At 38.3% G+C, this 27979-nt stretch overlaps 2 protein-coding genes and 1 long non-coding RNA gene across 3 annotated transcripts; 2 read left to right on the top strand and 1 right to left on the bottom strand.

The window, feature by feature from the left end:
• Nucleotide 1: 1 nt before the first annotated feature.
• On the top strand, nt 2-8770 carry LOC106055768 (uncharacterized). Its single transcript, XM_013212210.2, has 2 exons — nt 2-1120; nt 6420-8770. Exons 1-2 carry the CDS (start codon nt 737-739, stop codon nt 6774-6776), a joined length of 741 nt encoding a protein of 246 aa, XP_013067664.2. The 5' UTR covers nt 2-736; the 3' UTR covers nt 6777-8770.
• Nucleotides 6962-13663, bottom strand: LOC129923177 (serine-rich adhesin for platelets-like). Its single transcript, XM_056013066.1, has 3 exons — nt 13628-13663; nt 10306-11753; nt 6962-7031 (listed from the first exon to the last, which is right to left on the bottom strand). The coding sequence occupies exons 1-3, from the start codon at nt 13661-13663 to the stop codon at nt 6962-6964; spliced, it is 1554 nt and encodes a 517-aa protein (XP_055869041.1).
• A 2454-nt stretch (nt 13664-16117) lies between these two features.
• LOC129923216 (uncharacterized) lies at nt 16118-17828 on the top strand. The gene is made up of 2 exons (XR_008775142.1): nt 16118-16847; nt 17481-17828. It is a non-coding gene; the product is annotated as an uncharacterized LOC129923216 (long non-coding RNA).
• The last annotated feature ends 10151 nt before the right edge of the window (nt 17829-27979 follow it).

The raw sequence follows: 27979 nt of genomic DNA, 5'->3' as shown, positions 1-27979 counted from the left end.
ACTGGCCGTGTGACAATGCCTGCCCCACTCTCATTTCTTAGTCATGAACACAGAATTAGGGAAAAAGTATTTGGCTTAAGTTTTCACACATTTTAGTTATTCAATTATTGACGCATGCTTATACCACGTGACTCTCTAGTTGTCTGATTCTGTTTGGAAAGTTTTATTTCATACCGTCATGAGAGGGAGGTTTTTTTTTTCTCTTTTTGAAAGTGAGACACATAAAGTAATCAGCCTAAATTCAATATTTTTTTCTATCGTTTAAGTGGCAAGGGGTCTTTTTTTATGGAAAGAATATTTTCACCATGTGTGTTATTTCTGTTCTTGTTTTAAAAAAAAAGGTTGTAATTTAAGGAGTGACATCATTTCAAAAGGGACGATGTTTTCTGAGAAACCAGTCACTTACTATGTAATCAGTTATTATGAACTGTAAGAGCTTAAGTCGATGTGAAAGAAGGTAAGAGATACATAGGAGATGCTTACACACATGATAAATTACATCCAAGACTTGCATTATTAAGTCAAACAAGACTGGGACACTGGAAACAGAAGTAACAAGACTGGGGCACTGGAAACAAAAGTAACAAGACTGGGGCACTGGAAACAGAAGTAACAAGACTGGTGCACTGGAAATAGAAGTAACAAGACGGGAGCACTGGAAGCACAAGTAAACAGTCTGCTACAAACAAAGTAGAATCCCAAAACGTAATATTAAATATTCAAAAAGTCTTCAACTATGTTGATTCAACTGATCGTCCTCTGTTTATACTGCCTCTCTGAGATTTTGCTAGCGGGAAGTCCTGTAAATGTCACATCAACCTTTTATCTTGACAAATTGAATTTCGCGCCTCTGGGCTGCAACGAGACCTCCATGTGGACAACACTTAGAAGGTCCAAGCTATCGTGCGCTGCGTCTTGTCTGGCCAACAAAACCTGCGTGGTGTTTACGTACTCCAGTGTTACTAACAAATGTTTAGTGTGTCATGGCGACCTAATACAGAATCTGACCTTTATTTCAGATAAGGTATATTCCTGGCCTTATCAAACTGCAAAAACAAACTTGCCGGTTATCCAGGATAACTTTTCCCCTGTTTCAAACGGAATTTATTCTGGCTTTGTGGTAAGAAAAGAGAAAATCAAAACAAAATTTTACAGTTTTCTAAAATACATAACTTTACAAACAAGCAAATATAACAATTACTTTTCAAAAAATCAAAGCTTACCAAAGGGAAGAATTCATGTGTACATAACAAAGTTCACAATAACACTTTAAGACTAGCTAATAATAATTATGATAATAATAATAATATAAAAATAATAATAATAATAATAATAGTTGTTATATCAACCGAGGGAATAATAGCAACTGACCTCACTGATACTTCAAGCATTATCGGATCATTTATTTAATATTATTTAGCGAATATTTTTTTGAGCGGCGATCCTCAAAGCCTTAATCTAAATATAAGCAGAAATATCCTGACAGAGAAGGGATCTAAATGTAACTAGAGGTATTCTTGAAGGAATGACAGTACATGATTCACATGCCACTATAAAGACATTTAAAAGTATTTCTAAATCATTTAACAAAGCCTTCAAACCATTACTTAACATTTGCTTATTTATAGGAAAAAAGGATTTTTTCAAAAATTAAAAGAGAAAACTACTTGAGACAAAAGAACAGACAACACTTTCACGAAGCAGAATTTTGTGAGAATAGTGAGATCATTACAGGCATTAATTTTTATTGGGTTTGTCGGTAACTTTTGAAGTTTGAAATCAGAAGAAAAAAATAACAGTGTAATTTACTTATGGTTGCATTGTTGCAGACTTGAACCATATATTAATGGCAATGAGTCCAAAGATAAGGATGCGTGCAGAGTTTCACATGACTACACAAATCCAGTGAACTGTAGATAAATTGTCATAAATAACTTAATTTTAAAATTTAAAAGTCAATCATTTTATATTTTATAGTTATTTTTTAAATTGGGGGGGAGGGGGCGGAGGTGACAGCCTGATCTGACCGCACCGGGTGACACCCATCTTAGTGACGCCACTGATTATAAACAATATCCACTGGTGCTAACCTAATAAAAACTTAATTAAGTTGTTAAAGAAACAAATTTTGGAAAAGTACAAGTTTTTTTCCAACAGTTCTGTTATTCAGTACACAGGATATTCCAAAAACGGTAGATTTTAATCGCCCTGATCTGCTGTTTATTGATAAAACAGAAAAACCGATACCATTATTGACATCGCCGTAGCACTGTCTCATAATTTAAGAAAAACCTAAAAAAACAAAGAAAATATGGGAACCTAGGATTGGAGATTAGCGTTTAAGGAAGTTATCTAGAAAAACAATATACCCCATTGTTCGGTACGTGACGTTTTGGCGCCGCCGTTTTGGCGACGGGACGTTTTGGCGCGAGATATCATTTGACGATAATTTAATAAGCACGTAGCTTTTTTTAATGAGCCCTTGAATTCCAGCGACTTAGGCAAATAACCATGGTGTCTATGCATACTTAACTTAAAGTATTTTGAGAAACATGGTACGTATTTATTTTTACTTATTATTAGCAAGTGTTTGGTATGTATTGCTGGAGATACCTTAGAGTCATTAAATAAACCAATGTTAATGTAAACAAATAATTGCATCAATTTTTAGTCTATCATCGATTCATTTTGTTTTTTATTTTTGTTTTTAATTTTAAAGTAATATCTTAAAAAACTTTTTTGAAAGTAAAAGTGTGCCTCTTAATAAACACACATACATAAGCCAAAATGTTTATTAAAGAAAATGATGTGAAAAACAAACACACATTTACATTTATGACGTGAAAAATATGTCTTAACACAAACACTCATGCAAAACATAGATATGAATAATTCTTTTAAAAGAAATAATACAATAAACGTACATAATGTATTTCGCGCCAAAACGTCCCGTCGCCAAAACGGCTCGCGCCAAAACGACCTTCGCGCCAAAACGGCAGGGCCAAAACGGCGGCGCCAAAACGTCCTGCTTCGCCCATTGTTATATCAACCGAGGGGATAATGACAGATATCTTCAAGGCCCTAAACATTCCTGAAAAGATTCTCGTTGCCTGTCAGAGGACGGTACTGCTACAGACCGGCTATATAACCAGAAAGAGCCTCAGAACTACAGTGAATTTACTTTGTTTCTCTTTAGCGAAACTCGACCCTGGCAATGCCAGAGAAGGAATACTCGTTCATTTCTAACATAATAATCCATCCATCCCAGTGGCGCTACAGCCCATGGAGGGCTCTGGCCTGCTTTAACACATCCTTCCATTCAGATCTCTCCTGGGCCTTTCGTCTCCACGCCCTAACCCCAAGCTGCTTCAGATCTGCTTCCACGTCATCTATCCATCGCATTCGGGGTCTGCCTTTGAGTCGCCTGCCTTTTGGTTTTTGCCTGTATACGATTTTCGCCCCTCTGTTGTCTGACATTCTTTCAAGGTGACCTGCCCAACGTGGTCTGTTCTTTTTTATTTCGTTCACTATTGGTGGGTCTTCATATAATTGATATAACTCATGGTTAGTGCGTGTCCTCCACCCTGTTTCATCCTGTATGGCACCATAGATTTTCCTAAGGATTTTTCTTTCCCAAGTGTTAAGTAAATTTTCAGATGTCTTTTTCAGTGTCCAGGTCTCACTTCCATACATTGCTGCTGGTCTTATTATAGTTTTGTATATTATTTTCTTGGTTTTACTTGAAATCATTTTGCTCTTAAGTAGATGGTGGGTGCTATAAAATGCCCTGTTGCCTGCTGCTATTCTTTCCTTTATTTCTGTTAGTAGGTCATTTTTGAAATTAATAGTACTTCCTAGATATTTGAAAGTTTGGACGTTTTCAAATTCGTGGTCTTTGATTTTGATATTTTGTCCCTCTGTTTGATTGTCTCTTGTCATTGTGATGTACTTGGTTTTACTGTCATTGACCTCAAGTCCTGCTGGTCGAGATGCTTCTTCTAGTTGTATGAAGGCTCTAGCGATGTCAGAGGTTTCTTTACCCAATAAGGCAATGTCATCGGCATAAGCAAGGTATTGTAGAGGTTGGCTGTATATCGTCCCTGTTGGTTGTGGACCCATGTTTTCTCTCCTGAAGTAGTTAGTAATAGTTCCCCTTGTGTTTATGTGTATATTATATAATAATAAGATTATTAATAATGACAATAATAGTACATACGAAGGCCTAGCTCCTCCTTTGTGGTCGAAGATAAGCACGTTTCACATCAATGCCACCGAACTACAGCCCAGAGCGCATACCGCACGACCAAACAGCCATCGACAGATCAGCAGTCCCCCCTGTGACAAGTCGGATTAAGATTTGGCCGTTTTGGGTGTCTAGGGGATTTTATAGTTTGAGAATCCTTACTTGCATATATAAACTACAAGCACAGCGTTATAATGCAGGCAACAAATACTATATTTAGATGTAAACTTATGTACAGTTTATTATACAAAATAAGATAATGAAAGGTGAAATGCTGTACAGTTGCTAGTATGGGATCTAACGTATTTACATATATAGGACTATCATCATCAGATATTAGAACCAAGTGGTCTGAGTGTCATTAGGCTGGTTGCTTAGCTTTTGGTCCGGTGCTGCACTGGTGAGACTGGTGTGGCTGATACTGATGCTGTCTGCTGGTGGGCTGGCGTAGTGGATCTAGGCTCCGTGTGCAGTCCAACTTGTATGGTTGCAGAGCTAAGCTGCGTCTACCAATCAGTTAAGCCAGTGACGAGTCTGTGGCTAGCGTTGTTACTTGGACTCTTGAAGGATGAGTAGGACTGATGTCTACAGATCTGGTGCCAGCAAATCTGCTATCAGCTTTAGGTTGCTAAGATTTCGGGCGGATGTAGCCTATAGATAAAAGCTGCAACGATATGATGTATGCGTCGGTTTAGCCATAATGATAACACCGGGAGGTAGATGCCTTTCCGTGAAGGACATCTTCAGACTGGTGTAAGGAAACTATAAGCTAGTTTCATAAATATCAAAGGGAGCTAACAAATGAATAGTGTCCCATCAAGGGAGATAACAACAATAATGGGGACTCCCTTAAAGGGAAATAACACACAGCAATAAGTGATATATGATAAGTAATACAAGTGACGTTCACCATTCACGGTGAGTAGCAAGTACATACATCGCTTAGATAAATGAGATGAAAGGGAAAGGGGAGATCAACGTCTGATACTCGCCCATGCTCTCACATAAGTAAACATAGAGCATAAGTAGATACATACTCAGTAATAAGACATGTTTACATAAGTGTCTTGATAATTCCCTGCCAAGGAATTAATCAATGATAATATATTGAGGGCTCGTGCCGAGCGCTAATATATCCGAGTTAAATTAATAATAGTTAAAGAGCTAAATACATCTGGTAAGAATTGTTAATAGAATCTAGTCCAGATGGCTTGAACATTTAGCCACCAAGTCATGATAAAAAAATATAAGTATACAGTAATCTACTTACATTATCCATGATAAGAATGCACAAATATGTACACAAATAATGTAGTAATAAATGCACAAATATATATATATATATATACATTAATAAGTAAAATGGTTCTCAAGCACTTTACTAAGTTACATACCACCAATCCAAGTGAAATAAGGGAATGAAAATAGTCTAGAGCTCAAGCAAGAGATAGATGTGCTCCCTGTGGGCTCTCCAGCGTGAATGAGATCGGACGATGAAGTTTGTCCATATACACGTGGATAGCAAGGGGGGGTGAGTGGCGGGAGATAGGTGCAAAGGTGGTCTAGACTATTTGACGTCTTTGACAAAGGGGGTCCACACTTGACCGTGACGAGAGTTTCCGGGAGATAGACATTGCGCGAAGGCGCGAGTCGAAAGTCCAGGAAATCAGCCCAGATGGTCAGGTGTATTATGAAGGGGCGATTATCAGAGCTCGGCCAAATCAAGGGAGATTGTACCTTGATAATGGCTAGTGCTAGACGAACAGCGTTGCCCGAGGCGTTGAGTTAAATGGGTACTTTGAAGTGACCAGCCGCTCCCGGAAAGGGGGGGGGGGTCAACGGATGTTTGCCACGATAGATGGAGGGAATGTACTCTTGTCAAGAGTCTAGTGTGACACGTGTCAAGGTGGGGATAGTAAAATGTGACATCGATGCCAAAGGGGTGGGGTTGGATTGGAGGGGTGGTGGCTGTGTTTTTAGCGCTTGATTGGCTAAATTAATGCAATTGATGATTAAAAGCGAGTAAATAAATTAATTAAATGCTTAGACCTGAGTGATATCTTGAGTGAGCTAAAACGGTTCGTCACCCCCCCCCCCCCCAACACGAGTTTGTGTAACAGTAACGACACTCCTGATTTCATTCTAAGAATCAATTTTGTTTTGTTTTTCTATTCAGGTTCACCTGACCGGCTACTTCTTCGGCTACAACAATTCGTATTTCGCTATTCGCCTGTCACAAGACGATGACTCCGAGGGCAACAACGTCCCGCTGGTGGTGCGCTTCTACAAGAGCAGCGTGGAAATACTGTACGTACAAAACACCAACTGGAAGTCTGTCAAAAAAGTGACGCTCCCTGCTGGTACAATACAAGCGAATACAAACACTACGGTGGCTGTAATGATGATCAAAGACGGCTACCAGATTTACGCCAATCAAATCTACTGCTGCTCCACTGGTCACGTTATGGACTTTCAAATGATTCGCTACGTAGGGGTCATTATGGACATCCAAGTATATCAACTCAGTTACTAGGCATGGTCATTTGGCCGAAACAAAAATAGTATACAGCGTTTATAAATAGGGGCAGTGAATGTGACTATGTCGTATAGCCTTGCTTATCTCTTTCTTAGGTAACATTTATTAAATAGCTTCAAAGCTGCATTCTTTATCGAGAGAGCGAACAATACACTGGTCCCAAAACTCCCGTAAAAGAAATTCTACGGAGAGCTGCCAGATTTGGGAACCACTGCGCAGTTCATAGCAAATTTAGGACTACTTTTCTGAATCCTGCAACACATGAGATTGAAGAAGAACTTGATTTTAAATCATAGTTTTAATGTTTAACTTATAGTTTTAATGTTTTTCTCTCTTACAACTACTGTTGAAAATATAATATATATAACTGTTGATACACTCGAAGTTAAATGTTGATACATTCAAAGAAAATTATTGATAAAAAAAAATGTTGACAGTGTTTATAAAATACTTTTGAGGTTTACAACTTTCATTCTTTCTAACATTTTTACCCCACAAATAATTGAACAAGTTCCATAACCTAAATATCTATGTGCTCCCTGTCGTGCGCATCTAGAGCTGCTCTTTATATGATGTCTCTTTTGTGCACCATAATGGTTTGTGCACTCTAGTTCCTAAGGTCGCGCTTTGTGGATGTCATTGCCTCTTTGCCTCTGTTGTGGTTGTGCTGATGGCGGATCTTTGGTTGGAGTTTTCTTTGGTGTTTTCTTCCCCAATATTGGGGACGCAAGCTTGGGGATCTGTCGGAGTCAAGTTTGATTTGTAGACTTTGTTATGTTACTTGACTACCGACCATGGCGTTGGGGTGTGGGCGTTGCGAGCCCTGATTGACTGTGACACTGAGATTAAGGTGTGCTATAGTTCTTTTGCGTAGATTATATAACTTGTAATTGCCTTTGTAAATGCTACCAATATTTATTCGTCATTTATGCCTCATCATATCCTTACTTCCTTAAACCTTTTGTTTTGTTATATGCAACCTCGTTAGTCACTAGTAGGCGTTACTATTTGCATTAGTCGTTCTTTTGATACTCAGTTCATAACTTGATTGTTAGATTGTTAGGGGGTGCCCAGGCAGACGAGCCACGGCTAAATTACAACCCCCAGGAGGTTAATAAACACTGTTCAGGTGGGAAGCCCGGGGAAGTACATCATACCCTAGACGAACTCTGTAAAACCCACACCTGACACCCCCCATCTCAGTTTTATTTCTCAGCCTGTACTCCCCTTTGAGAGTAAATGATACAGAAAACTGCTGGGTATCAGATACCAAATTAGTTTGTACTTTTTACAAGTCAACACTCTGACTGGCAAAAAGGATGAACTTCTCAATACAGTGAAGAGACTTTTATTTCTTTCAAAAGATGTTGATATCTTTTTTTTTTTTACAAAGCTTATAACAACTCTGTCTTGCATCTTTCTGTCTGGTCACATATTTGTACACGTTATAACCACTCTGTCTTACATCTTTCTGTCTGGTCACATATTTGTACACGTTATAACCACGTCTGTCTTACATCTTTCTGTCTGGTCACATATTTGTACACGTTATAACAACTCTGTCTTACATCTTTCTGTCTGGTCACATATTTGTACACGTTATAACAACTCTGTCTTACATCTTTCTGTCTGGTCACATATTTGTCACACGTTTTCTCTCCTACAGCCATTCTTAGATCGAGCTGACATTGGGCACACGATTATTTCTTTTACCTGGCAAAACAAGAATAAAAAAAAAGATTAACCAAATAGTTAATTAACTGTTGGTAATTATTTTTTTTGTTTGGTATCGAACAAGGGAAAGAAATTGTAGTTGACTGAAGTGGTGATATAAGTTGAACTAAACTATAAATGCATTTTAAAAGCGATCACGGTAAGATTTACACAGAAACCTCTTTCCTTCTCACCCCACCCTTTCTGGAAGGAGAGCTTCATGGCCTATATTAAGAAAGCTAAGAGTTTGGGATTGCGCTAAACAAAAACAATTGGTAAAAATATTTCTAATCACACAGATTTATTATTGTTAGTGTAGATCTACTACAAACCAATTGATACAATTTCACTTAATAATATTAGTCTAATAAGCTTTGCTTTTTAAAAAGTATTTTGTAAATATGTTTTTGTTTTAAACTTAAAGCCATCGACATCACAATTAATCTCCAAGTATAAACTTTTAGAAATCAAATGTAAGTCTTTATTGTACGTAAACCTAAATTAATTAATCCTGTTAAAGAACAAAATGCCTCTTAGTGAAACGATCATATCAAGAAATGGATTGCCTGTTTGTGTGTCAACGAAAGTGATTAAATGTGATTCATGTATTTCCTTACAGCAGTGTTTCTCAAACTGTGTTCCCTAGTGTTCCGCGAGGCCTGGATAGGTGTTACACTAATTACTAAAATAATTAACTAATAAGCAAAGTGTTACGCTAAATAATCAGAATGTGCGAAGTGTTCCGTTAAGGAAAAGGTTTTTGGAAACACTGTCCTACAGAAATCCTTGCAACAATTAGTATTATATCTAACTATCAAAAATGTCATTCGAAAAGCCAGGGGAAATAACTTCAAAAGAAACGTCCTAGAGTTCTATCCATAGACATAAATAAATATATATATGTTAGAAGAAGAGGCAGACAGAGAAAGCGATGAGAAGACAGCATAAAAGAATGGACGGGCCTGACATTGAAAGAGGCTCTATCCAAGGCAAAGGACAGAGAGGAATAGAGAAAGACAGTCGACAGATCTTGCGTGGTGCCCCAACGGTCCAACAGACTAAGGGAAAGGTGAAGGTGAAGATGCGTGTCATTCCTTTCTGTTACCCCTGCATCACTTCTTTAATTCTCCCTCCCACAATGCACTTGTACACTCTTTTAATAAATGTATGCATAGAAAACTTTCTATTTGAAAAAAAACAACACAGCTTTACTTCTTAAAAAACCTTTGATCTTCAGCGCAGATTTTTTAAAAACTTCATATAGCGGGTGAAAATTTTCATTCAAAAATTCTTTTTAAAAACCATACCTCACAAATGAGCAGCTAAAAATAATATACGCGAATATTCGATCTGTGGTTTAAAAAAAAAGATCGTTGGTAAAGTTTTTCTACTTTTTTAAGAAACGACCCAATGAGCCTAATCAATAACTCATAGCCCGCCTGTAGACAGTCTGTTGTTGTTTTTTAAAACGCGTTCAATTGTTTTATTTCACTTGAAGTTTGTTTCATTTCCTATTCGGTCGTTGCTGTTTTTTTCCTTATGTTTGACACATTTATGTTTACATAAGAAAAGAGTCCAAGGTTAGAGGTCAAATAAGTTAAACACTAAATATTTGAAGCTACCAGACAGTAGAGTTAGTCATGTAGTAGAGACTTATAAGTAATTCTTAAAAGATGATTATTATGGACGTAATACCGACTTTTTACCGTCATTACAAAAAACAAAACAAAAAACAACAGCTTCGGTGGAAAGGAGAGAAGAACGTGCTGACAGAGGAGTGCTGACAGATGAGTGCTGACAGAGGAGTGCTGACAGAGGAGTGTTGACAGAGGAGTGCTGACAGAGGAGTGCTGACAGAGGAGTGCTGACAGAGGAGTGCTGACAGAGGAGTGCTGACAGAGGAGTGCTGACAGAGGAGTGCTGACAGAGGAGTGCTGACAGAGGAGTGCTGACAGAGGAGTGCTGACAGAGGAGTGCTGACAGAGGAGTGCTGACAGAGGAGTGCTGACAGAGGAGTGCTGACAGAGGAGTGCTGACAGATGAGTGCTGACAGAGGAGTGCTGACAGATGAGTGCTGACAGAGGAGTGCTGACAGAGGAGTGCTGACAGAGGAGTGCTGACAGAGGAGTGCTGACAGAGGAGTGCTGACAGAGGAGTGCTGACAGAGGAGTGCTGACAGAGGAGTGCTGACAGAGGAGTGCTGACAGAGGAGTGCTGACAGAGGAGTGCTGACAGAGGAGTGCTGACAGAGGAGTGCTGACAGAGGAGTGCTGACAGAGGAGTGCTGACAGATGAGTGCTGACAGAGGAGTGCTGACAGAGGAGTGCTGACAGAGGAGTGCTGACAGAGGAGTGCTGACAGAGGAGTGCTGACAGAGGAGTGCTGACAGAGGAGTGCTGACAGAGGAGTGCTGACAGAGGAGTGCTGACAGAGGAGTGCTGACAGATGAGTGCTGACAGAGGAGTGCTGACAGAGGAGTGCTGACAGAGGAGTGCTGACAGAGGAGTGCTGACAGAGGAGTGCTGACAGATGAGTGCTGACAGAGGAGTGCTGACAGAGGAGTGCTGACAGAGGAGTGCTGACAGAGGAGTGCTGACAGAGGAGTGCTGACAGAGGAGTGCTGACAGAGGAGTGCTGACAGAGGAGTGCTGACAGAGGAGTGCTGACAGAGGAGTGCTGACAGAGGAGTGCTGACAGAGGAGGACGTGCTGAAGGTGGAGTGCTAACAGAGGAGAACGTGTTGACAGAGGAGAACGTGCTGACAGAGGAGGACGTGCTGACTGAGGAGCACGTGCTGACAGAGGAGGACTTGCTGACAGAGGAGGACGTGCTGACAGACGAGCACGTGCTGACAGAGGAGGACGTGCTGACAGAGGAGGACGTGCTGACAGAGGAGGACGTGCTGACAAAGGAGCACGTGCTGACAGAGGAGGACGTGCTAACAGAGGAGTGCTGACAGAGGAGTGCTGACAGAGGAGTGCTGAAAGAGGAGTGCTGACAGAGAAGGACGTGCTGACAGAGGAGTGCTGAAAGAGGAGGACGTGCTGACAGAGGAGTGCTGACAGCTGATAGAGGAGGACGTGCTGACAGAGGAGGACGTGCTGACAGAGGAGGACGTGCTGACAGAGGAGGACGTGCTGACAGAGGAGCGCTGACAGAGTAGTGCAGACAGATGGCAGAGGAGGACGTGCTGACAGAGGAGCGCTGACAGAGTAGTGCTGACAGCTGGCAGAGGAGGACGTGCTGACAGAGGAGGACGTGCTGACAGAGGAGAACGTGTTGACAGAGGAGGCTCTCAGGAGGCTATTTTTATTTTCCTAACAGTAACCTTTGTTGTTTTATTACTGGTTTTCTAACCTATGTTTTAATATTGATTTCAAAACTAAATGACTAAAGTCATATCTGCATAAGCTAAACGCAAATGGATCCAAAATAACAAGAAACAACTAATTCGAAAGCTTAGCAAGGAAAAAGATTTGAGCATTCTAACAAGCTATATAGAATCTAGATGAAATCTTGCACAGTCTGCATCACACTCTAATTAGTAAAAAGGAACACTATATGTAATGTGTTTACATAGACATTGTTTTGTTTGTCTTATATCGGCACCTTTGTTTGGCACTGTTTGTTTACATAAGCTTTCTTATGTTTGTTTTATGTAAACAATTACTTTTATGACTAAATGGATCTATGTATTTTGTAAACAAAATAGAAGTACGTGATAGAAATATACATTATAAATATCATATTCCAAATTTCATCTGCAAGACTCCATCTGCTCATTGTTCTTCTGCTATTTTTTTTTGTCATTACTTTAACGAAGCCCAGAATGCTCCAATTATGAAACCCAGATAGATCAATGTCAGTATTAAAACAATCTATATAACATTTTTTAAAAGCAGCTTCTGAGTGTCCATTACAAACATCGAGATGATCAAGATTATATCAATATGAAAAGACAGGTCACGTGAATAGTGTATCAGTGCTTCAGAGATCAACTTAGGTTGCTATTTACTTTCTGGGTTTTTGTCCACATTTTTGTATCTGCTGTAGCATTAGTAAACAAAGCCTTTGTTTCTTTTATAATAAGTAGTGTTTAGATAAGATAAAGAATTAAAGAACAATTTAAGACTCAGTTGAAACGGATGCTTTACATTTCAATATTATTGTGTCCGTGAGCAGCTGGCTATTAATGTTTCCGTTCCTAGAGATTTTCTTGAAGAGAAGACTTAGGGACGGAGCATAGTATTTGCTATTTATCTAAATCGTAGTTGGCACGCATTTTAAAATCTTTGCTAATTATCTTAATCGTAGTTGGCATGGATGTCAAATCGTTCTATGTATAACTAAATCTTATGTTTTGTATTTGTAAAGAAACTATGGAATTGACAAGAAGATTTCCGACAGATATGAACGTTATACAAAGGAAATGACATACTTAAAGCTTAGTCGAGATTCGTGAATCATGGGATATTTGTTCAAAAAGGATTCAGATTGAAGACTGTAACCTGGAATATAGCAAACATTTAGGTATAGACAAGCACAAGTCTTGAAGTACTAAGCTAAAATCGCAGATTTAGGCTGATTCAGGCAACCCAATGTCCCCTTTGTCCTTGAAGCCTGCCTTGGAATATTACTGTTCTTGTTTAGAAAAGTGACTTTCAATTTTGATTATTTCCCTACGTAAGTCGCCAGCTACTGGCATGTGCCGATGAAGCCTCATTTAAAACAGTGAAGTTCAACTCATTGGACTTGCCTCATTGTAACATATATAGACAACGTCTGAAACAAATGCATTCGTTTCCATGACATCAATAAATGTAGAAATCTCAATTACTTTTTGCTAACTTTTGGTACTACAAAATTTATAATTAATGATGTGTGGGACTTAATAATACTTACTATCTCAAGACTGTCGGCATTTGATGAACACTATCAGTCATCTCTATTTTTTTCATTTCAGCTTATCTTTACTGTGATCTACTTGGCTTCAAGTACTTATGCATCTTGAAGTCCTAAGTTCTTAAGTCTAAAAATGTTGGTCTTTGTGATAGTCTTGTGTTTAAGCGTCTTTTCTGAGGCTGTGCCTTGCAGCAATGGAAGCCTCATGTGTAAAGCATTATTTCGTGACTCACTGAGTATAGAGCCAGCGGGATGTGACCAGAACTCATTGTGGACAACCCCTAGCTGGTCCAAGCCCTCGTGTGCCGTCACCTGTATGTTTCGTGAAACCTGCGTGGCTTTTACTTTCTCAAGTGCAACGAACGAATGCGTCAAGGTGACCTAATGAATAATGGTCAGAATCTGACCTTCAACTCGGATAATGTTTACTTCTGGAATTTTCAAATTGTTAGAACAAACCTGTACATCATCAATCAATGGTTTTTCCCTGTGACCAATGGCATGTATCCTGGATTTGTGGTAAGTAGGGAAACTAACGGAAAGGATTTTGAATCTGCAATGAATAGTAATTAAATGTAATAGTAATATAATGTGCTATGTGTAATTAAACTCGCTCGATAAGGTAGTGCAAGGGGCATTATCAGAAGAATAATCATTTGAATAATTACTTTCATCACAACATTTTCACAACGATAAGTTGTTAACCCTAAAGCACCGCTGTTTACACCATAAACTAAGTATCTTAAAGCATGCGCTAGAATTTGTACATTTGTTAGAATTGTGAAATCCAACTTTGCTTGTAGCACAAAATAAGGTTTCATATTTAGTTGACAACAGTGATCAAAAGCGTCCTTGACATTAAACTGTATAGACTATCTATTTCTTCTTAACTTACTCCTTTGAATTACTTTCGTGTTTCCTTAAGTTACCTTACATCGCACCCCCCCCCCATTTCTTCATATTACTTTCTTTTCTTTTTCTACCCTACTGAGACAAAAGGGAGACTACTGAGTTTAAATTGCATGTGTTTAAAAGTCTCGAACACACAACAAATTATCTCCCCTATCATCATCACAAGTCATTGATATTGTGGTTTCTCATCTTTTTTTTTTCCCGCACTATTTTCTTTGCAGGTTCATTTGTCTGGTAACTTTTTCGGCTACAATTCATCGTATTTCGCTATCAGGCTGTCCCAAGATGGTAACCTTGCGTCCAACACCATTCCATTTGTTGTACGGGTCTACAAAGACAAGGTGTTTTTGCTCTATGTACAAAATCTCGTTTGGATCACTATCAAAGTAGTGTCACTACCTGTCGGAGTCATTGAAGTCAATACAACGACCACAGTGGACGTTTTGATGACCAAGGATGGCTATCAGGTTTATATTAACAGTTTTTACTGCTGTTTCGCTGGACACGTCTTGGACTTTGGACTCGTTGGCTTTGTAGGTGTCATACATGACTTCCAGGTGTATGAACTATTTTTTTAAAGAAAGTGATTTTGTGTTTTCACACAAACTCGCTGGCGGCCCTAGTAGGTCAGTTATTTGGTAAGAATGAAGTTTTCTGATAATGAGGATAAATATAGATTACAACATTGCTTTTTTTTTTACATATAAATTCAACTATTGACCCATTATAGTAGTAAAAGTAAGTTTAAATAACTAAGTTGAATATCTACAGGTTATCATCGCTGTTATCAAACCAAAATATGAACTAGAAAAGTGTGTATTTAAAAAAACAAACTATTTTCCTTTGTCGCAAGCAAAAAGTGTCACGAATACCAACAGCAAACAGTATAAGCGCTCACCTCTAAATCACTACATTAACAGATATTACATTAAAGGGTAATGAGTAGCCAACTGTTACCTTACACCAAAAGGTTGGTCAATGTTAAGTTTTAATAGTTTAAATACAGGCTCCATTTTCATATTTATAAAGAGATTTACATATATCGGCAAAATAATTTGCTAATTGTTTTATAGAGACTTGCATTTTGAAGGACTCTCAACTAGAAACAAACATTGGATACAAACATCAAACTCTTTCCAGTTCTGAGGTTTCAGAAATTTAAAAGCTGAAGAAGTCGTCGAAAGAGATGCAAAGCTTCCGTCGGTTTCAATGTGAACTGGAGCTTTTACGAGACACACTGGACAAGAATTTAAGGGGTACAATACAGGTTGTCAAAATTTACACTAGAACAAGCTCAGTATATGAAGCTATCGTGTAAGTGTATAAATACAGTATGCAAAACCAAATACCAATAGTTTTGCAGGTACAGGAAAAACACTAAAGGAAAAACAATACCACGAAACTAATCTTTCATGCTCTTATACCGTTGATTATTTTGTTAAATGAAATGTGTTTTGTTTTAAATCAACGGCTTCTATCAACTCATTCTGTCTGTCTGTTTTTCTGTCTGGCTTCTATCAACTCATTCTGTCTGTCTGTTTGTCTGTCTGATACAAAGTGTGTACACGTTATTTGTCCCACACCTAATCTCGGATCAAGCTGACATTGTGCACATTTCTTTCTTTGACCTGACAACACAAGAATCAATTTAAACAATTAATCAATTAGTTAATTAACTATTGGTAATTAATTATATTGTTTGGTATCTCGAACAAGGGAAAGAATTTGTACTTGACTGAAGTGGTGGTATAAGCTGAACTAGTCCCCTTTATATGTCTCTGCTTCAAAGTACCTTTATACAAAGCATAGATATGTGAGCTGGCGACCCCAGGTCTATTTGTTATCTATTTTTATCTGTATTTCGATCTATTTACTTTATATAGGCCAGGCTAGAATAATTTAATTTAGTGTCTTTTCTTCTTGCATAGGTCAGTGCTGTGTGTTTGTAGTTTCCGCTATTTATAACTTCTGCTAGTTTTAGTCTTTTTCTGTTATCTGTGTTTTACTTGTAGAGGAAAAGTAGTTTTAAAAATAGTTAACTAGCCTTAGAGTTGTTGGCACTGTTTCCATTTCTTTGTCCCTGATTAGTTCTACGTATTTTTGTCTTTAGCGCTTAGGTTAGGTTAGTAGTTATTTTCTAATTTCAGTCTAAGTGTAAGTCTAGAAGCTATATAGGGTCCCTGTACGAGTTTAGAACATAAATATCTTTCTTCTTCCTTTTTGTATTTTTGTAAGATTTAATTTTTAAGATTCTCTTTTATGCTGTTTAATTTGGTATATAATGTTGTGTAGTCCGTGTCTTTAGTAATTTTCTAGATTTTATTATAGCGTACGGCTAGGTACAAATTAGGCGTATCAGTAGTCCAGTTTAGTTTTAGGTAATTAGCGTGACGTCATGCTCTCCGATATGTTCGCGCTGACCAGTTATAGCTAGCTCCAGAACCACGTTGAGCCCTCTTTTGTCTTGACCAGTGGTCAGTGCTGACAGTGGTGCCGGTGTAGAGTTAATTGTGTGTAGTGTAATTTCAGCTGGGACCGCCTGTAAGTTGGAAAATGTTTTATTTCTTTTTCTTTTTATTTTATTAGCTTAGATTTATATTGATTATTTCTAGATTAATTGTTATAATCTAGATTTGGATGGATTGGGGCCGCACCCCAGTTCTGTCTAATTTCATTGGCCATTTTCTAGACTGTGCCGGAAACTCGTTAACCTGGGTGGCTTAACCTGCAGCCATCTTGGATTAATACATATATTTTTTTCTTTATTCCTTTATTTTATTTGTAAATTTTTTATTATCTTATATTCTTATGTATGTTTATTTTATTAGTGATTCTTTTTGGTAGTTTCTGAAGTGTAGTTGGCAGATAATATTATTTTTAATTTTGTTGTATTTTTATGTACAAGATGGCGGCTGACATAAGCCGGCTCATTAACCTAGATAGTAGATCTAATGTGTATTGTTGTGACTTTTATCTGATGTTGTCTAGATCTGTTTATTGTCTACCCAGCCTGTGTGGGTTGTGGCGTAGACTTGACCTAAATTCTGTGGCTTTTATTAGCTACATGGAGGCTAATTACTAATATGTAATTACCTCATGTCGGTTTGTGTACTAGACTAGGTCTAGTCTAGCTTTTTACTATTTTTTAACGTTTTTATGTATTGATTTTTGCAGGCTATCCTTACTGCAGTACTGCTGTTGTTAGTCTACTGCCTGTAGGCTGTTGTTAGTCTACTGCCTGTAGGCTGTTGTTAGTCTACTGCCATTAGACTGCCATTAGTCTGCCATCGCCTCCTTGTACCTTTTTTTGTTATATTTTATTAATTCTAAGCTTAGGTCTAGGGTAGTAATTGTTAGATAGTTGGTTTGGTTAGTCTGTTAGTGTTTGTAGATTTAGAGGGTTTTAGTCAGATGCTGAGTTCAGTTGTAGTGTTAGTGTAGCTCTATATGTTATATTTTATTATTGATTTATTTGTGTATGTAAATAAAGTTTCTTTTTGTTTTATTTATCCTAAAGTAAAAGTTTCGTTATTGCTTTCTTTTAGTTAGCTAGATTAGTTTAGTTTAGTTTAATTGTGTTGTCTGGTTGCTTAGGCGACTCTAGCCCCTTGGTCGCAGACCGAGGTGCACAGATTGGGCCCACCCAGTAGAGCTACCACCTGCCTACTGTTATAAAACTTAATGTTGAGCAGCAGAAGAGAATAGGCCACCACAGCTCGCGCCTGCCCTGACCTGCTCACAGATACAATGGTGGTTAGGAGGTCGGCTTCAGGAGGCTTGAGCTATGAGCTCGCATTCATGTCGTTTCCCACCCCCCCCCCTCTCCTTTTTTTTTTTGTTTTGTAAATGCTTTTAAAAAAAACGAGTAGAGTATTGGTTAATATGCATGACTAAATGCATGACGCGTATGACGTAATCATCTTCTTTTTTGAAGTAACGTCTGTATTATATAAGATAAGATAATCGCACAGATTTATTGTTGTTGGCCTAGAATCCCTAGATCTATTATAAATTTAATTTAATTGATCCAAACTAATTGATTTAATTACACTTTCTATTATATCCGTTTTCTAAAAAAAAAAGTATTTTATATATTTTTCTTGTTTAATTATTGTTTATGATTATTATAATGTTCGCCTATTAAGCGCAGTTCTAGCACAATCTTTGTGATGCTGACATACGTTGATAAAAGAAGTAGCTGTGCTCTGATAACTGTTAACTGGGTCTAGATGTATTCAAAATAAGGCTGCCCGACCTACACACGGAACTACTGATCTTGTTCTACATCGTTGGCTATTATTTAAAAAAATAGAAAACTAAATTAATTCTCCTCTTTTTTACAGAATCGTTTTAATGAAAAGTTGACTGCCCCTGTTAAACAAGAAATATGTGGACAGGGAAAGCTAGATATTAAGTATACGAAGTAATGTGTAATGGAGTCTACAAGTTTCAAAATTTGTTTTTATTTATATTGCACACAAGTGTCAAACCGATTCATCAACGCAAATCCATTGCCCTGTGAGACAGAAGGGGGCCATATGTACACATTGCGCACAGCTCAGTCATTGAAATGCAGTGTTAACCACCCATAATTACTTAATTTTCATTTTTCTTTCGTAAGCAATGACGTTTCAAAATATTGACTGTGTTTGGTTTGTAGATAGTCTGCAAGTTATTATTAAAAACTAAGAATCTTTTGGCATCTTTTAGAATCTCATGTAGCTTGCACTGGACGTCTCTACAATAAAACTTTAAGACAAATTTTTACAGTAATTTACAAGTTGGAGACGAAATAGAACTAGAGTTTGTTATAAAATAAAAGTATATAAGTATATGTAAAGATTGAATATAATCCAATAGGTTACCAGGGTTAGTGAGAACTTTGTACAGTTTCACAAATCATTGGTGTTTTAGGAATATTCGCCAATGTTATTATCCTTCGGTTGTTTACAAAACTAGCCCACAACTAGGCTCAACGCCACGCTGTTTGCCCTGGTGATCAGCGGTATCGGGGAGTTGGTCAAGGATATTGTCTTCATCCTTTTTTTTGCAGCCCTTTCCTAAGCGACGAGGACCTGGTCGCCCCCCAGGACGGTATTGCGTATTTCACAAGGCTCCTGCACGAGTATTTCACCAAGCTCGGCAGCGTGAACACCTGCTTCGCGGCCCTGGAGAGGTGCCTCTGCGTTGCTCTGCCCATGAAAGCTAAGAGGGTGATCAACTCTAAGGTGGCGGTGGTTGTCAACGTGGCTTTGTTTTTTTTTTTTGTTGTTGTTCTGTCTCTGTGCAATGTTCTCTCACAATTGCATCTCCTACTTGGACTGGAAGCTCATACCAATTTGTAATAAGACGACACTGTTTCTGTGCTATGAAAGAAACAGGGAGAGAGGAGTTACCGTTCCCTGTTACATCACAGGCTACGTCCTGATGCTGCTCTTCTGCGCGATGATTTTATCTGTAACGCTCCGGTCTAAGTCCAAGTGGAGGCAATCCATAACCAACTCCAGAGATAAACTAACGGAAGTGACATACAAGGAGAAGAAAACCACGAAGTTACTTTTGTGTGTCACTTTGCTTTTACCCCAGTCCATCCTATACACTGCAGTGGGGTCTTCGAGAGCTGGACATAGGTGTCGCCTACCAGAACATCTCTTGGATTCATTCGAGAGCTGAATATAGGTGACGCCTACCACAACATCTCTGGTCTTTATCGTCAGTCTTAACATTCACTACAGTTCATTAATTGTAGCGTGAACATTTTTATCTACTACAAAATATGAGTTCTAGATAAAGAGCTGAATTTTAGCAAATGTTTTAGATGGTATGAAGTTGAGTTGGTGATGTTTGAGTAAAACTAATAAGCAAGATTCCTTCCATTTCATGTATATATATATGTATAAGAAATTTAGCTCTTGTACTGCACTGGTTCTCTTGTTTCGTCCAGAAGCCTATTTTTAAAATTCTAGATAATGAGTGTAGAGATAAACTAAACTTCAGTTTTAAAAATCTACTTTTTACCAGACGATACAACTACGTAAATGGTAAGAAATGGCTGGTGGAGGTTTTTTAAAAGTCCCAATGATAAATAAATAACAAATAAATCAAGTACTGTCCAGTTTTTGTTTCTTCTGATATAAAAAAAAAAGATGCCACTCTTTTCCCGGTTCTCAGCGTGGCATCATCGTTAAATTTTCGCTAGAGACGATGGAGCGGCTAACACGAGCTTCAGTGTAGGCTCCACTAGAGTGTTCTAAAGAGCTGTGCTTGCTTGTGGAGAAAGATGAAAGAAAGGTTTGCTAAACCTGTTCCAGGCTTTGGTGGCTGATAAGATCAGTTCATTGAATGCTATTCTCTGTAAGGCACAAAACAGGGAGGAATGGAGAAAGACGGTCAACTGATCTTTTAAATAGGCCGGGGGGGGGGTAAATCTTGAAAAAAGGGGAAAGGAGATATATTTCTTTTTTTTTCTAACTCCATTGTCTACATCTTACAAAGATTACCCGTAAACCAAATATTGATGTATTCACTGACCTTGTGAGGGGACAAGAAATAGTTTACAGAAAATCAATAAATTGAATATAAGATAGGAAATTGATTTAGTTTCTTTATTGTTTAACCAGGTCAGAAAACGTTACGTTACATCAGCAACCCAATATAAAACAGTGTTTAGTTCGTTATAGTACAATGTAACCCAGACCTACACAAGTGTACTACACAAGGAGACCTCCTCTAGCTTGTGTCCAGGTTCTCAGCGAGTGTGTCCTAGAACTAAATCTTTTGGGAGAACTTCATTTCTTTGAAAAGAAATAAGAAAATTTATTTTTCTGTATTGTTTTCATCAAAAGGAAATAAAATTCAAACAAAAGCCAGACTAGAATTATATCAAAATAATAAAAGTTGGCTTGCTACAAGATCGACAAGGGTGGATAATTAACATGGTTTGAAGCTTTGACACCTTTACAATACAGGACAAAGCTATCAGAACAAAAAATTATGAAAAACAATTCTTGAATCTCGATGTCGTAGAATGGGGAAGAATGTTGAAAGTGTGGAGGGGAAAGGGTTGAGAAAACACGCTAAATAAAAAGAAATCCTTTTTTTTAAAAAAAAAAAACAAGAAAAAAAAATTATATTATGGAATTACTGCAATGTCTCTCAATACTGGAAGATTAATCACCCTTTCCTATATAAAGCAAAATTTTTTAATTACCACTAATTGATTAATTAATTAATTTTTAAATTGATTCATGTATTGTATTTGACAATTATAAATTGTTCCAAATTTTAAATTGATCCGAGAATGGGAATTAGGAGAAATAACGTGTATTAGATCTCTACCAGACAGACAGAATGAGTTGATATAAGCTTTTTGTTAATGGTCGGATGCCCAGCTTTAGCAGATTTAGCATACCGGGGTAGCCACAACCAATTTGAGAAACTAATGTACCAGCAAATGGTCTTGACACGTGATCTCATTGAGACAAATACTCCTCCTTACTATAAGAGGTTCTCGGGTCAACCAATTACCTACTCTATACTAGCAGACAAAACTGTAGACCTCAATTGACAAGATATTCTTTTTATTGAGTGACATGAAAATTCGCAGATAATCCTAGACATTTGCAGTTTCACTATCCCGGTGTGCAGTATTTTCCGCGGCCTTTGTGAGTGACCTTTAGCTGTCTCGTACTGTAGCTGCCTGCAGCCAGGTGCTATATTTAATGTCAGTTGAAAGCAAGTTGGTCTAAGCTGGACTTTAAAGCGTTTCAGGGGGGCAGCTTTTACGTGGATCACCTTTTAGCTCTTCAAAATAACCTTTAGCATAGGGGATATTATAGCCCTGCCCAGGGAAATAGAAGTCCCTCTATAGCAGGGGTGGCCAACCTATGGGGCATGTGCCAAAAGTGGCGCATTGCCTTATTACAGGTGGCGCACTACACCCCTAAGATAATACCAAAAAAAAAAAACAGCAACCTGTCTTGTCTTACCAAATATAAATCGATCTGATGAGAAAATATTTATGAAAATGTAACTCATTAGCTACTATAATGTCACAAGACATGTTTTAATACTAAAGGCGCCAAACCCAGAACAGGAATATGAAAGGATAGTTCTTGAGGTCATCAGTTTTAATAATTAGTTTTTCATTCATAATACTATTTTTGAATTTATAGAAAATACAATACAAGTCAAAACAAAGGACGTTAAGACCACCAGGCCTTCATCAGCTACTAAACAAACAAAAAAGAAGACAAACAATTAACACAAAAATAGGCGTTAACTTATCTGTCTAAACATCGGACATTTGTTCATAAATATTGAATCTTTATTTGTTGTAGTCAGGAGGCAGCATCTTGTTATCCCTTCAACGTAAACGTAAGCTCTTGAACATTTTCTTGAGTTTGTAGTGTACTGGCGGCGCGGTGGCCGAGTAGTAAAGTGCTTGGCCTCTGAACTGGAGGGTACCGGCTTCGAATCCTGGTCAAGACTGGGATTTTTAATTTCGGGATCTTAAGGGCGCCTCTGGCTCCACCCAACTATAATGGGTACCTGACATTAGTAGGGGAAAAGTAAAGGCGGTTGGTCGTTGTGCTGGCCACATGACACCCTCGTTAACCGTGGGCCATAGCATCAGATGATCTTTACATCATCTGCCCCATAGATTGTTAGGTCTGAAATGGTAATTTTTTTAGTGTACTGGTAAGTTTAAAATACAATAAAGCTATTGTTCATTTTTTAATCTACAAATGTATAGATATGTGAGAAAACTAAAATCATTCCATTTGCGACGTCTCCGTAGGATCTTGAAAATCACATGGAAAGAAAAAGTGTGCAATACTGAGATCCTTGCAAGAACATGTATTCCCAGCATCTTTACAGACCTCAGACAACGCTGCTTACGCAGGCTTGGACATATTCGCCGGATGGAGGACAATCGCATCCCGAAAGTCATCCTCTACGGACAACTCGCGACTGGCTCAAGAAAAACTGGTCGCCCCCACCTCCGTTACATAGATGTTATAAAACGGGATCTCAAATCAGTGAACATCACTACTGACCATTGGGAAGACATAAGTCTAAACCGCACCGGATGGAGAGAGACAGTGACCAAGATAGATATGGTCAGTGACAAAACATGGGCCTCAGCTCAGGAAGAAAAACGTATAATTCGAAAAAATGTCCTGCTCCTCTACCACCGAAGCAAAAGCCACCTTAACCTGCGATATTTGTGGACGGATTGTCTCTCAAAAACGGGGCTCCACAGCCACACGAGGAAGTGTGCGAGATAAACCATAGTCGTTCTACGACTGAAGGAAGCCAACAGATTTGTGAGTAAATTATGTTTGAACATGTATACTCTTTCGCCAGTGGTTGCTCCCGGGCGTACAGAGGACGTTTGTACCTGCCGAGGAAATCAGTTATTTAATATCAATATAACAATCTTGTATCAACGTATCGACTATGTAAACATGTGGGTAAACAGTGGAACTATTTATCCTTCAAGAGAATCAATGTTCAATTTGGTTTCAGTAATTGGAGGAATATATAAAATCATCTCTATGTATTTCCTCCCCCTCCCCTTTTTTTTTTAAAGTAATTCAATATCACATATCTATACATCACTCGTTTAAATTGCCTATGGTTCATAATGTGGGTCACTTATATTACAGCAATACCAGCAACGAGAACTATTTTTTTTTATATTATTACCTACCCTAAAATCAATGTAAACATATTACATAAATGAGCTATAGCCCCTATAAAAGGAAATAAGACTATGTCAGTGGAATATTATTTTAATCAGTACGCCAGTACGTGAATATTAATTTTAAAAGAATGTATAGTGTTCATTTTTGATTTAAACCAAATATTGTTATGGTCTTTTTCTGAGACATTACAATAGTTGATGCAGTCTTCATTTAATATGTCAAGTCATCACTTTGACAACACACACACACGCAAATATTATTTCAAAGTCGAAAGTGATAAGAATCTATTATTTAAAAAATTATTAGTGATTTATTGTGGGTTTTTTTTGTGTGTTGTTTTGCTTCATAAGCACAGGAAAAAAATAATTGAAAAATGCGTTCGATGACGTTACTACTTCTATTGGCTGCTGGCTGCGACTCTCTTCCTTGCACTACTGTCAACGAAACATGTCTCTTCATGTTCAAAGAGGATACTGACATGGTGCCTGTGGGCTGCAATGGGACCACAATGTGGACCACCGTTAGCAGGTCGAAACTCTCCTGCGCAACGGCCTGCGCTGCCAACGCCACCTGTGCAGTGTTCTTGTACTCCCAGGACTTGAAGAAGTGTTCTATGTGTAGCGGTGACCAGATAGAAAATCTGACCTTCGTCTCCAACATGTCCTACTCCTGGTCCTATCAAAGCCTTGTCCAGAACTGGCCGTTCTCGAACGTGGCCACAAACTTCAGCAATCTTACAATGTTCATTCCGCATGTGCTTTCTGTTGGCAGTGTGGTTAGTGGCTCGTTGTTGGGAGTGTGGTAAGTGCTTCATAGTTGGGAGTGTGGTAAGTGCTTCATTGTTGGGAGTGTGGTAAGTGGTTCATAGTTGGGAGTGTGGTAAGTGATTCATTGTTGGGAGTGTGGTAAGTGGTTCATAGTTGGGAGTGTGGTAAGTGATTCATTGTTGGGAGTGTGGTAAGTGGTTCATAGTTGGGAGTGTGGTAAGTGGATCGTTGTGGGGAGTGTGATAAGTGGTTCATAGTTGGGAGTGTGGTAAGTGGTTCATAGTTGGGAGTGTGGTAAGTGGTTCATAGTTGGGAGTGTGGTAAGTGGTTCATAGTTGGGAGTGTGGTAAGTGATTCATTGTTGGGAGTGTGGTAAGTGGTTCATAGTTGGGAGTGTGGTAAGTGGATCGTTGTGGGGAGTGTGATAAGTGGTTCATAGTTGGGAGTGTGGTAAGTGGTTCATAGTTGGGAGTGTGGTAAGTGGTTCATAGTTGGGAGTGTGGTAAGTGGTTCATAGTTGGGAGTGTGGTAAGTGATTCATTGTTGGGAGTGTGGTAAGTGGTTCATAGTTGGGAGTGTGGTAAGTGGATCGTTGTGGGGAGTGTGATAAGTGGTTCATAGTTGGGAGTGTGGTAAGTGGTTCATAGTTGGGAGTGTGGTAAGTGGTTCATAGTTGGGAGTGTGGTAAGTGCTTCATTGTTGGGAGTGTGGTAAGTGGTTCATAGTTGGGAGTGTGGTAAGTGGTTCATAGTTGGGAGTGTGGTAAGTGGATCGTTGTGGGGAGTGTGGTAAGTGGTTCATAGTTGGGAGTGTTGTAAGTGATTCATTGTTGGGAATGTGATAAGTGGTTCATAGTTGGGAGTGTGGTAAGTGCTTCATTGTTGGGAGTGTGGTAAGTGGTTCATAGTTGGGAGTGTGGTAAGTGGTTCATAGTTGGGAGTGTGGTAAGTGGATCGTTGTGGGGAGTGTGGTAAGTTGTTCATAGTTGGGAGTGTGGTAAGTGGATCGTTGTGGGGAGTGTGGTAAGTGATTCATAGTTGGGAGTGTGGTAAGTGGTTCATAGTTGGGAGTGTGGTAAGTGGTTCATTGTTGGGAGTGTGGTAAGTGATTCATTGTTGGGAGTGTGGTAAGTGATTCATTGTTGGGAGTGTGGTAAGTGATTCATTGTTGGGAGTGTGGTAAGTGATTCATTGTTGGGAGTGTGGTAAGTGATTCATTGTTGGGAGTGTGGTAAGTGATTCATTGTTGGGAGTGTGGTAAGTGATTCATTGTTAGGAGTGTGGTAAGTGATTCATTGTTGGGAGTGTGGTAAGTGATTCATTGTTGGGAGTGTGGTAAGTGCTTCATTGTTGGGAGTGTGGTAAGTAGCTCATTGTTTGACCCCTGTGCACTTAGGAGTTGTGTATTGAACTACTTACCACACTACCACATGTCAAGCACGATTTCCTTCCCTTGTTCAAAATACCAAACAAAATAAATTATTACCAACAGTTAATTAACTAATTGGTTAATTTTTTTTATGGATTCTTGTGTTGTCAGGTAAAAGAAATAAGTGTGCAAAATTTAAAACTTTTTGTGATTTCTTACTTACATCGACATAGATGAACAAGTCTGACTATAAGATGAAGCAAAAATAATTAATTCAATAGCCAGTCAGTTCTTTAGCTTTATATTTATATATATATATATTGTATGCTAAACTTTTTCTTGCCTCTATTGCACTCTGGGTTCTCAAACTTTGTTAGCTAAATGTTTGAAATAGCATCTAATATTTTACATGGTCAAATAATTTTTTTTTTCGAGAGCTTTATGTCCATTATCTTATCTTATAGATTACATTAAGCCAAGATGTGGTCCGAAGGCTGTAGAAAAACTATGAGAATGCATTGAGAAAACTAACTGGGAAATCTTTATCGAGAACTGTCCAGACATAAGCGAACTAACAGAAACTGTTAACTCGTGTCTATTATTCTGCGAGGAGTCAACAATTCCAACAAAAATAATATGGAAACAATAAGCCCTGGATGACCAAAAAAATCAAACACCTTATCACTGAAAAGAAAACAAAGAAAAGTTTATAAATGCTAAAAATGCACTGAAAAAAAGCAATAGTTAAAGAGAAAAAACATTTTAAAAAATTGAGAATTTATTTGGAAATAACAACTCAAAAGCATGCTAGGAAGGATTAAAGAAAATAATAGGCTGCGCCACAAAACGAGAACGACTTTCAGTGGATGATGAGGAGAAATTCGCCAACGAACTAAATGATTTTTATTCCCGTTTCAACAAAGAAGATTTTGTTGATCTGCACAAAGAAATGTTCAACACTCTGACCAAAGATAAACAAGAACCCTACGTCAATTTTTTAAGTGAAGATGATGTGACCTTATTATTTATAAGAGTAAATGTAACAAAAGCTTGTGGACCAGATAAAATAAGTCGCAAGCTGATCAAGCTATGTGAGGAACAAATCTCTTTTATCTTCTCTCACATCTTTAACCACTCGTTGCAAACGTGCGTAATTCCAAACATCTGGAAAACTTCAGAGATCGTACAAGTAGGCCTACCAAAGAAACCAAAAATATATTACTTAAATGATTTCCACTCAGTAGCACTAACACCTATAGTTATGAAATGTTTTGAAAAATATTTGCTTAAACAAGTTGTAGCGAAAGTCAATAACAGCCTAGACTCTCACCAATTTGCATATAAAGCGGCTAGGGGAACGAACTGAGGATGCCATTCTATTGCTTTTGAAACCAGCATCCCGATACACCCAAAACATATGCAGGGGAACTTTTCGTAGATTTCTTTTCGGCTTTCAATAGCATACAGCCACATCTAATGATCAACAAACTGAGTAACTTAAATGTCAGCCCCTACGTACAAGCATGGATTCTAAACTTTTTAACCCAACGGCCCCAGTATGTTAAAGTAACAACAATACTATGTACGGATGCTCTACAAGGTTTTGTACTTTCTCCTGTACTGTACACTCTTTACACTAATGACATAAGAAGCATCTATGACTAAGTTAAAATCATCAAATTCGCTGATGATGATGCAAAAATCGGTCTTATTTCAGGAGACGAAACTCAGTATCGAAGCTCGATAGAAGAGTTACAAACTGGTGCACTGACAACTTTCCAGAACTGAATGTCACAAAAACTAAAGAACTTATAATAGATTACAGAAA

This window comes from Biomphalaria glabrata, chromosome 15 (assembly GCF_947242115.1).
Source record: "Biomphalaria glabrata chromosome 15, xgBioGlab47.1, whole genome shotgun sequence".
In the NCBI taxonomy this organism is placed as follows: domain Eukaryota; kingdom Metazoa; phylum Mollusca; class Gastropoda; family Planorbidae; genus Biomphalaria; species Biomphalaria glabrata.
This window is presented reverse-complemented; position numbering and strand designations above follow the sequence as displayed.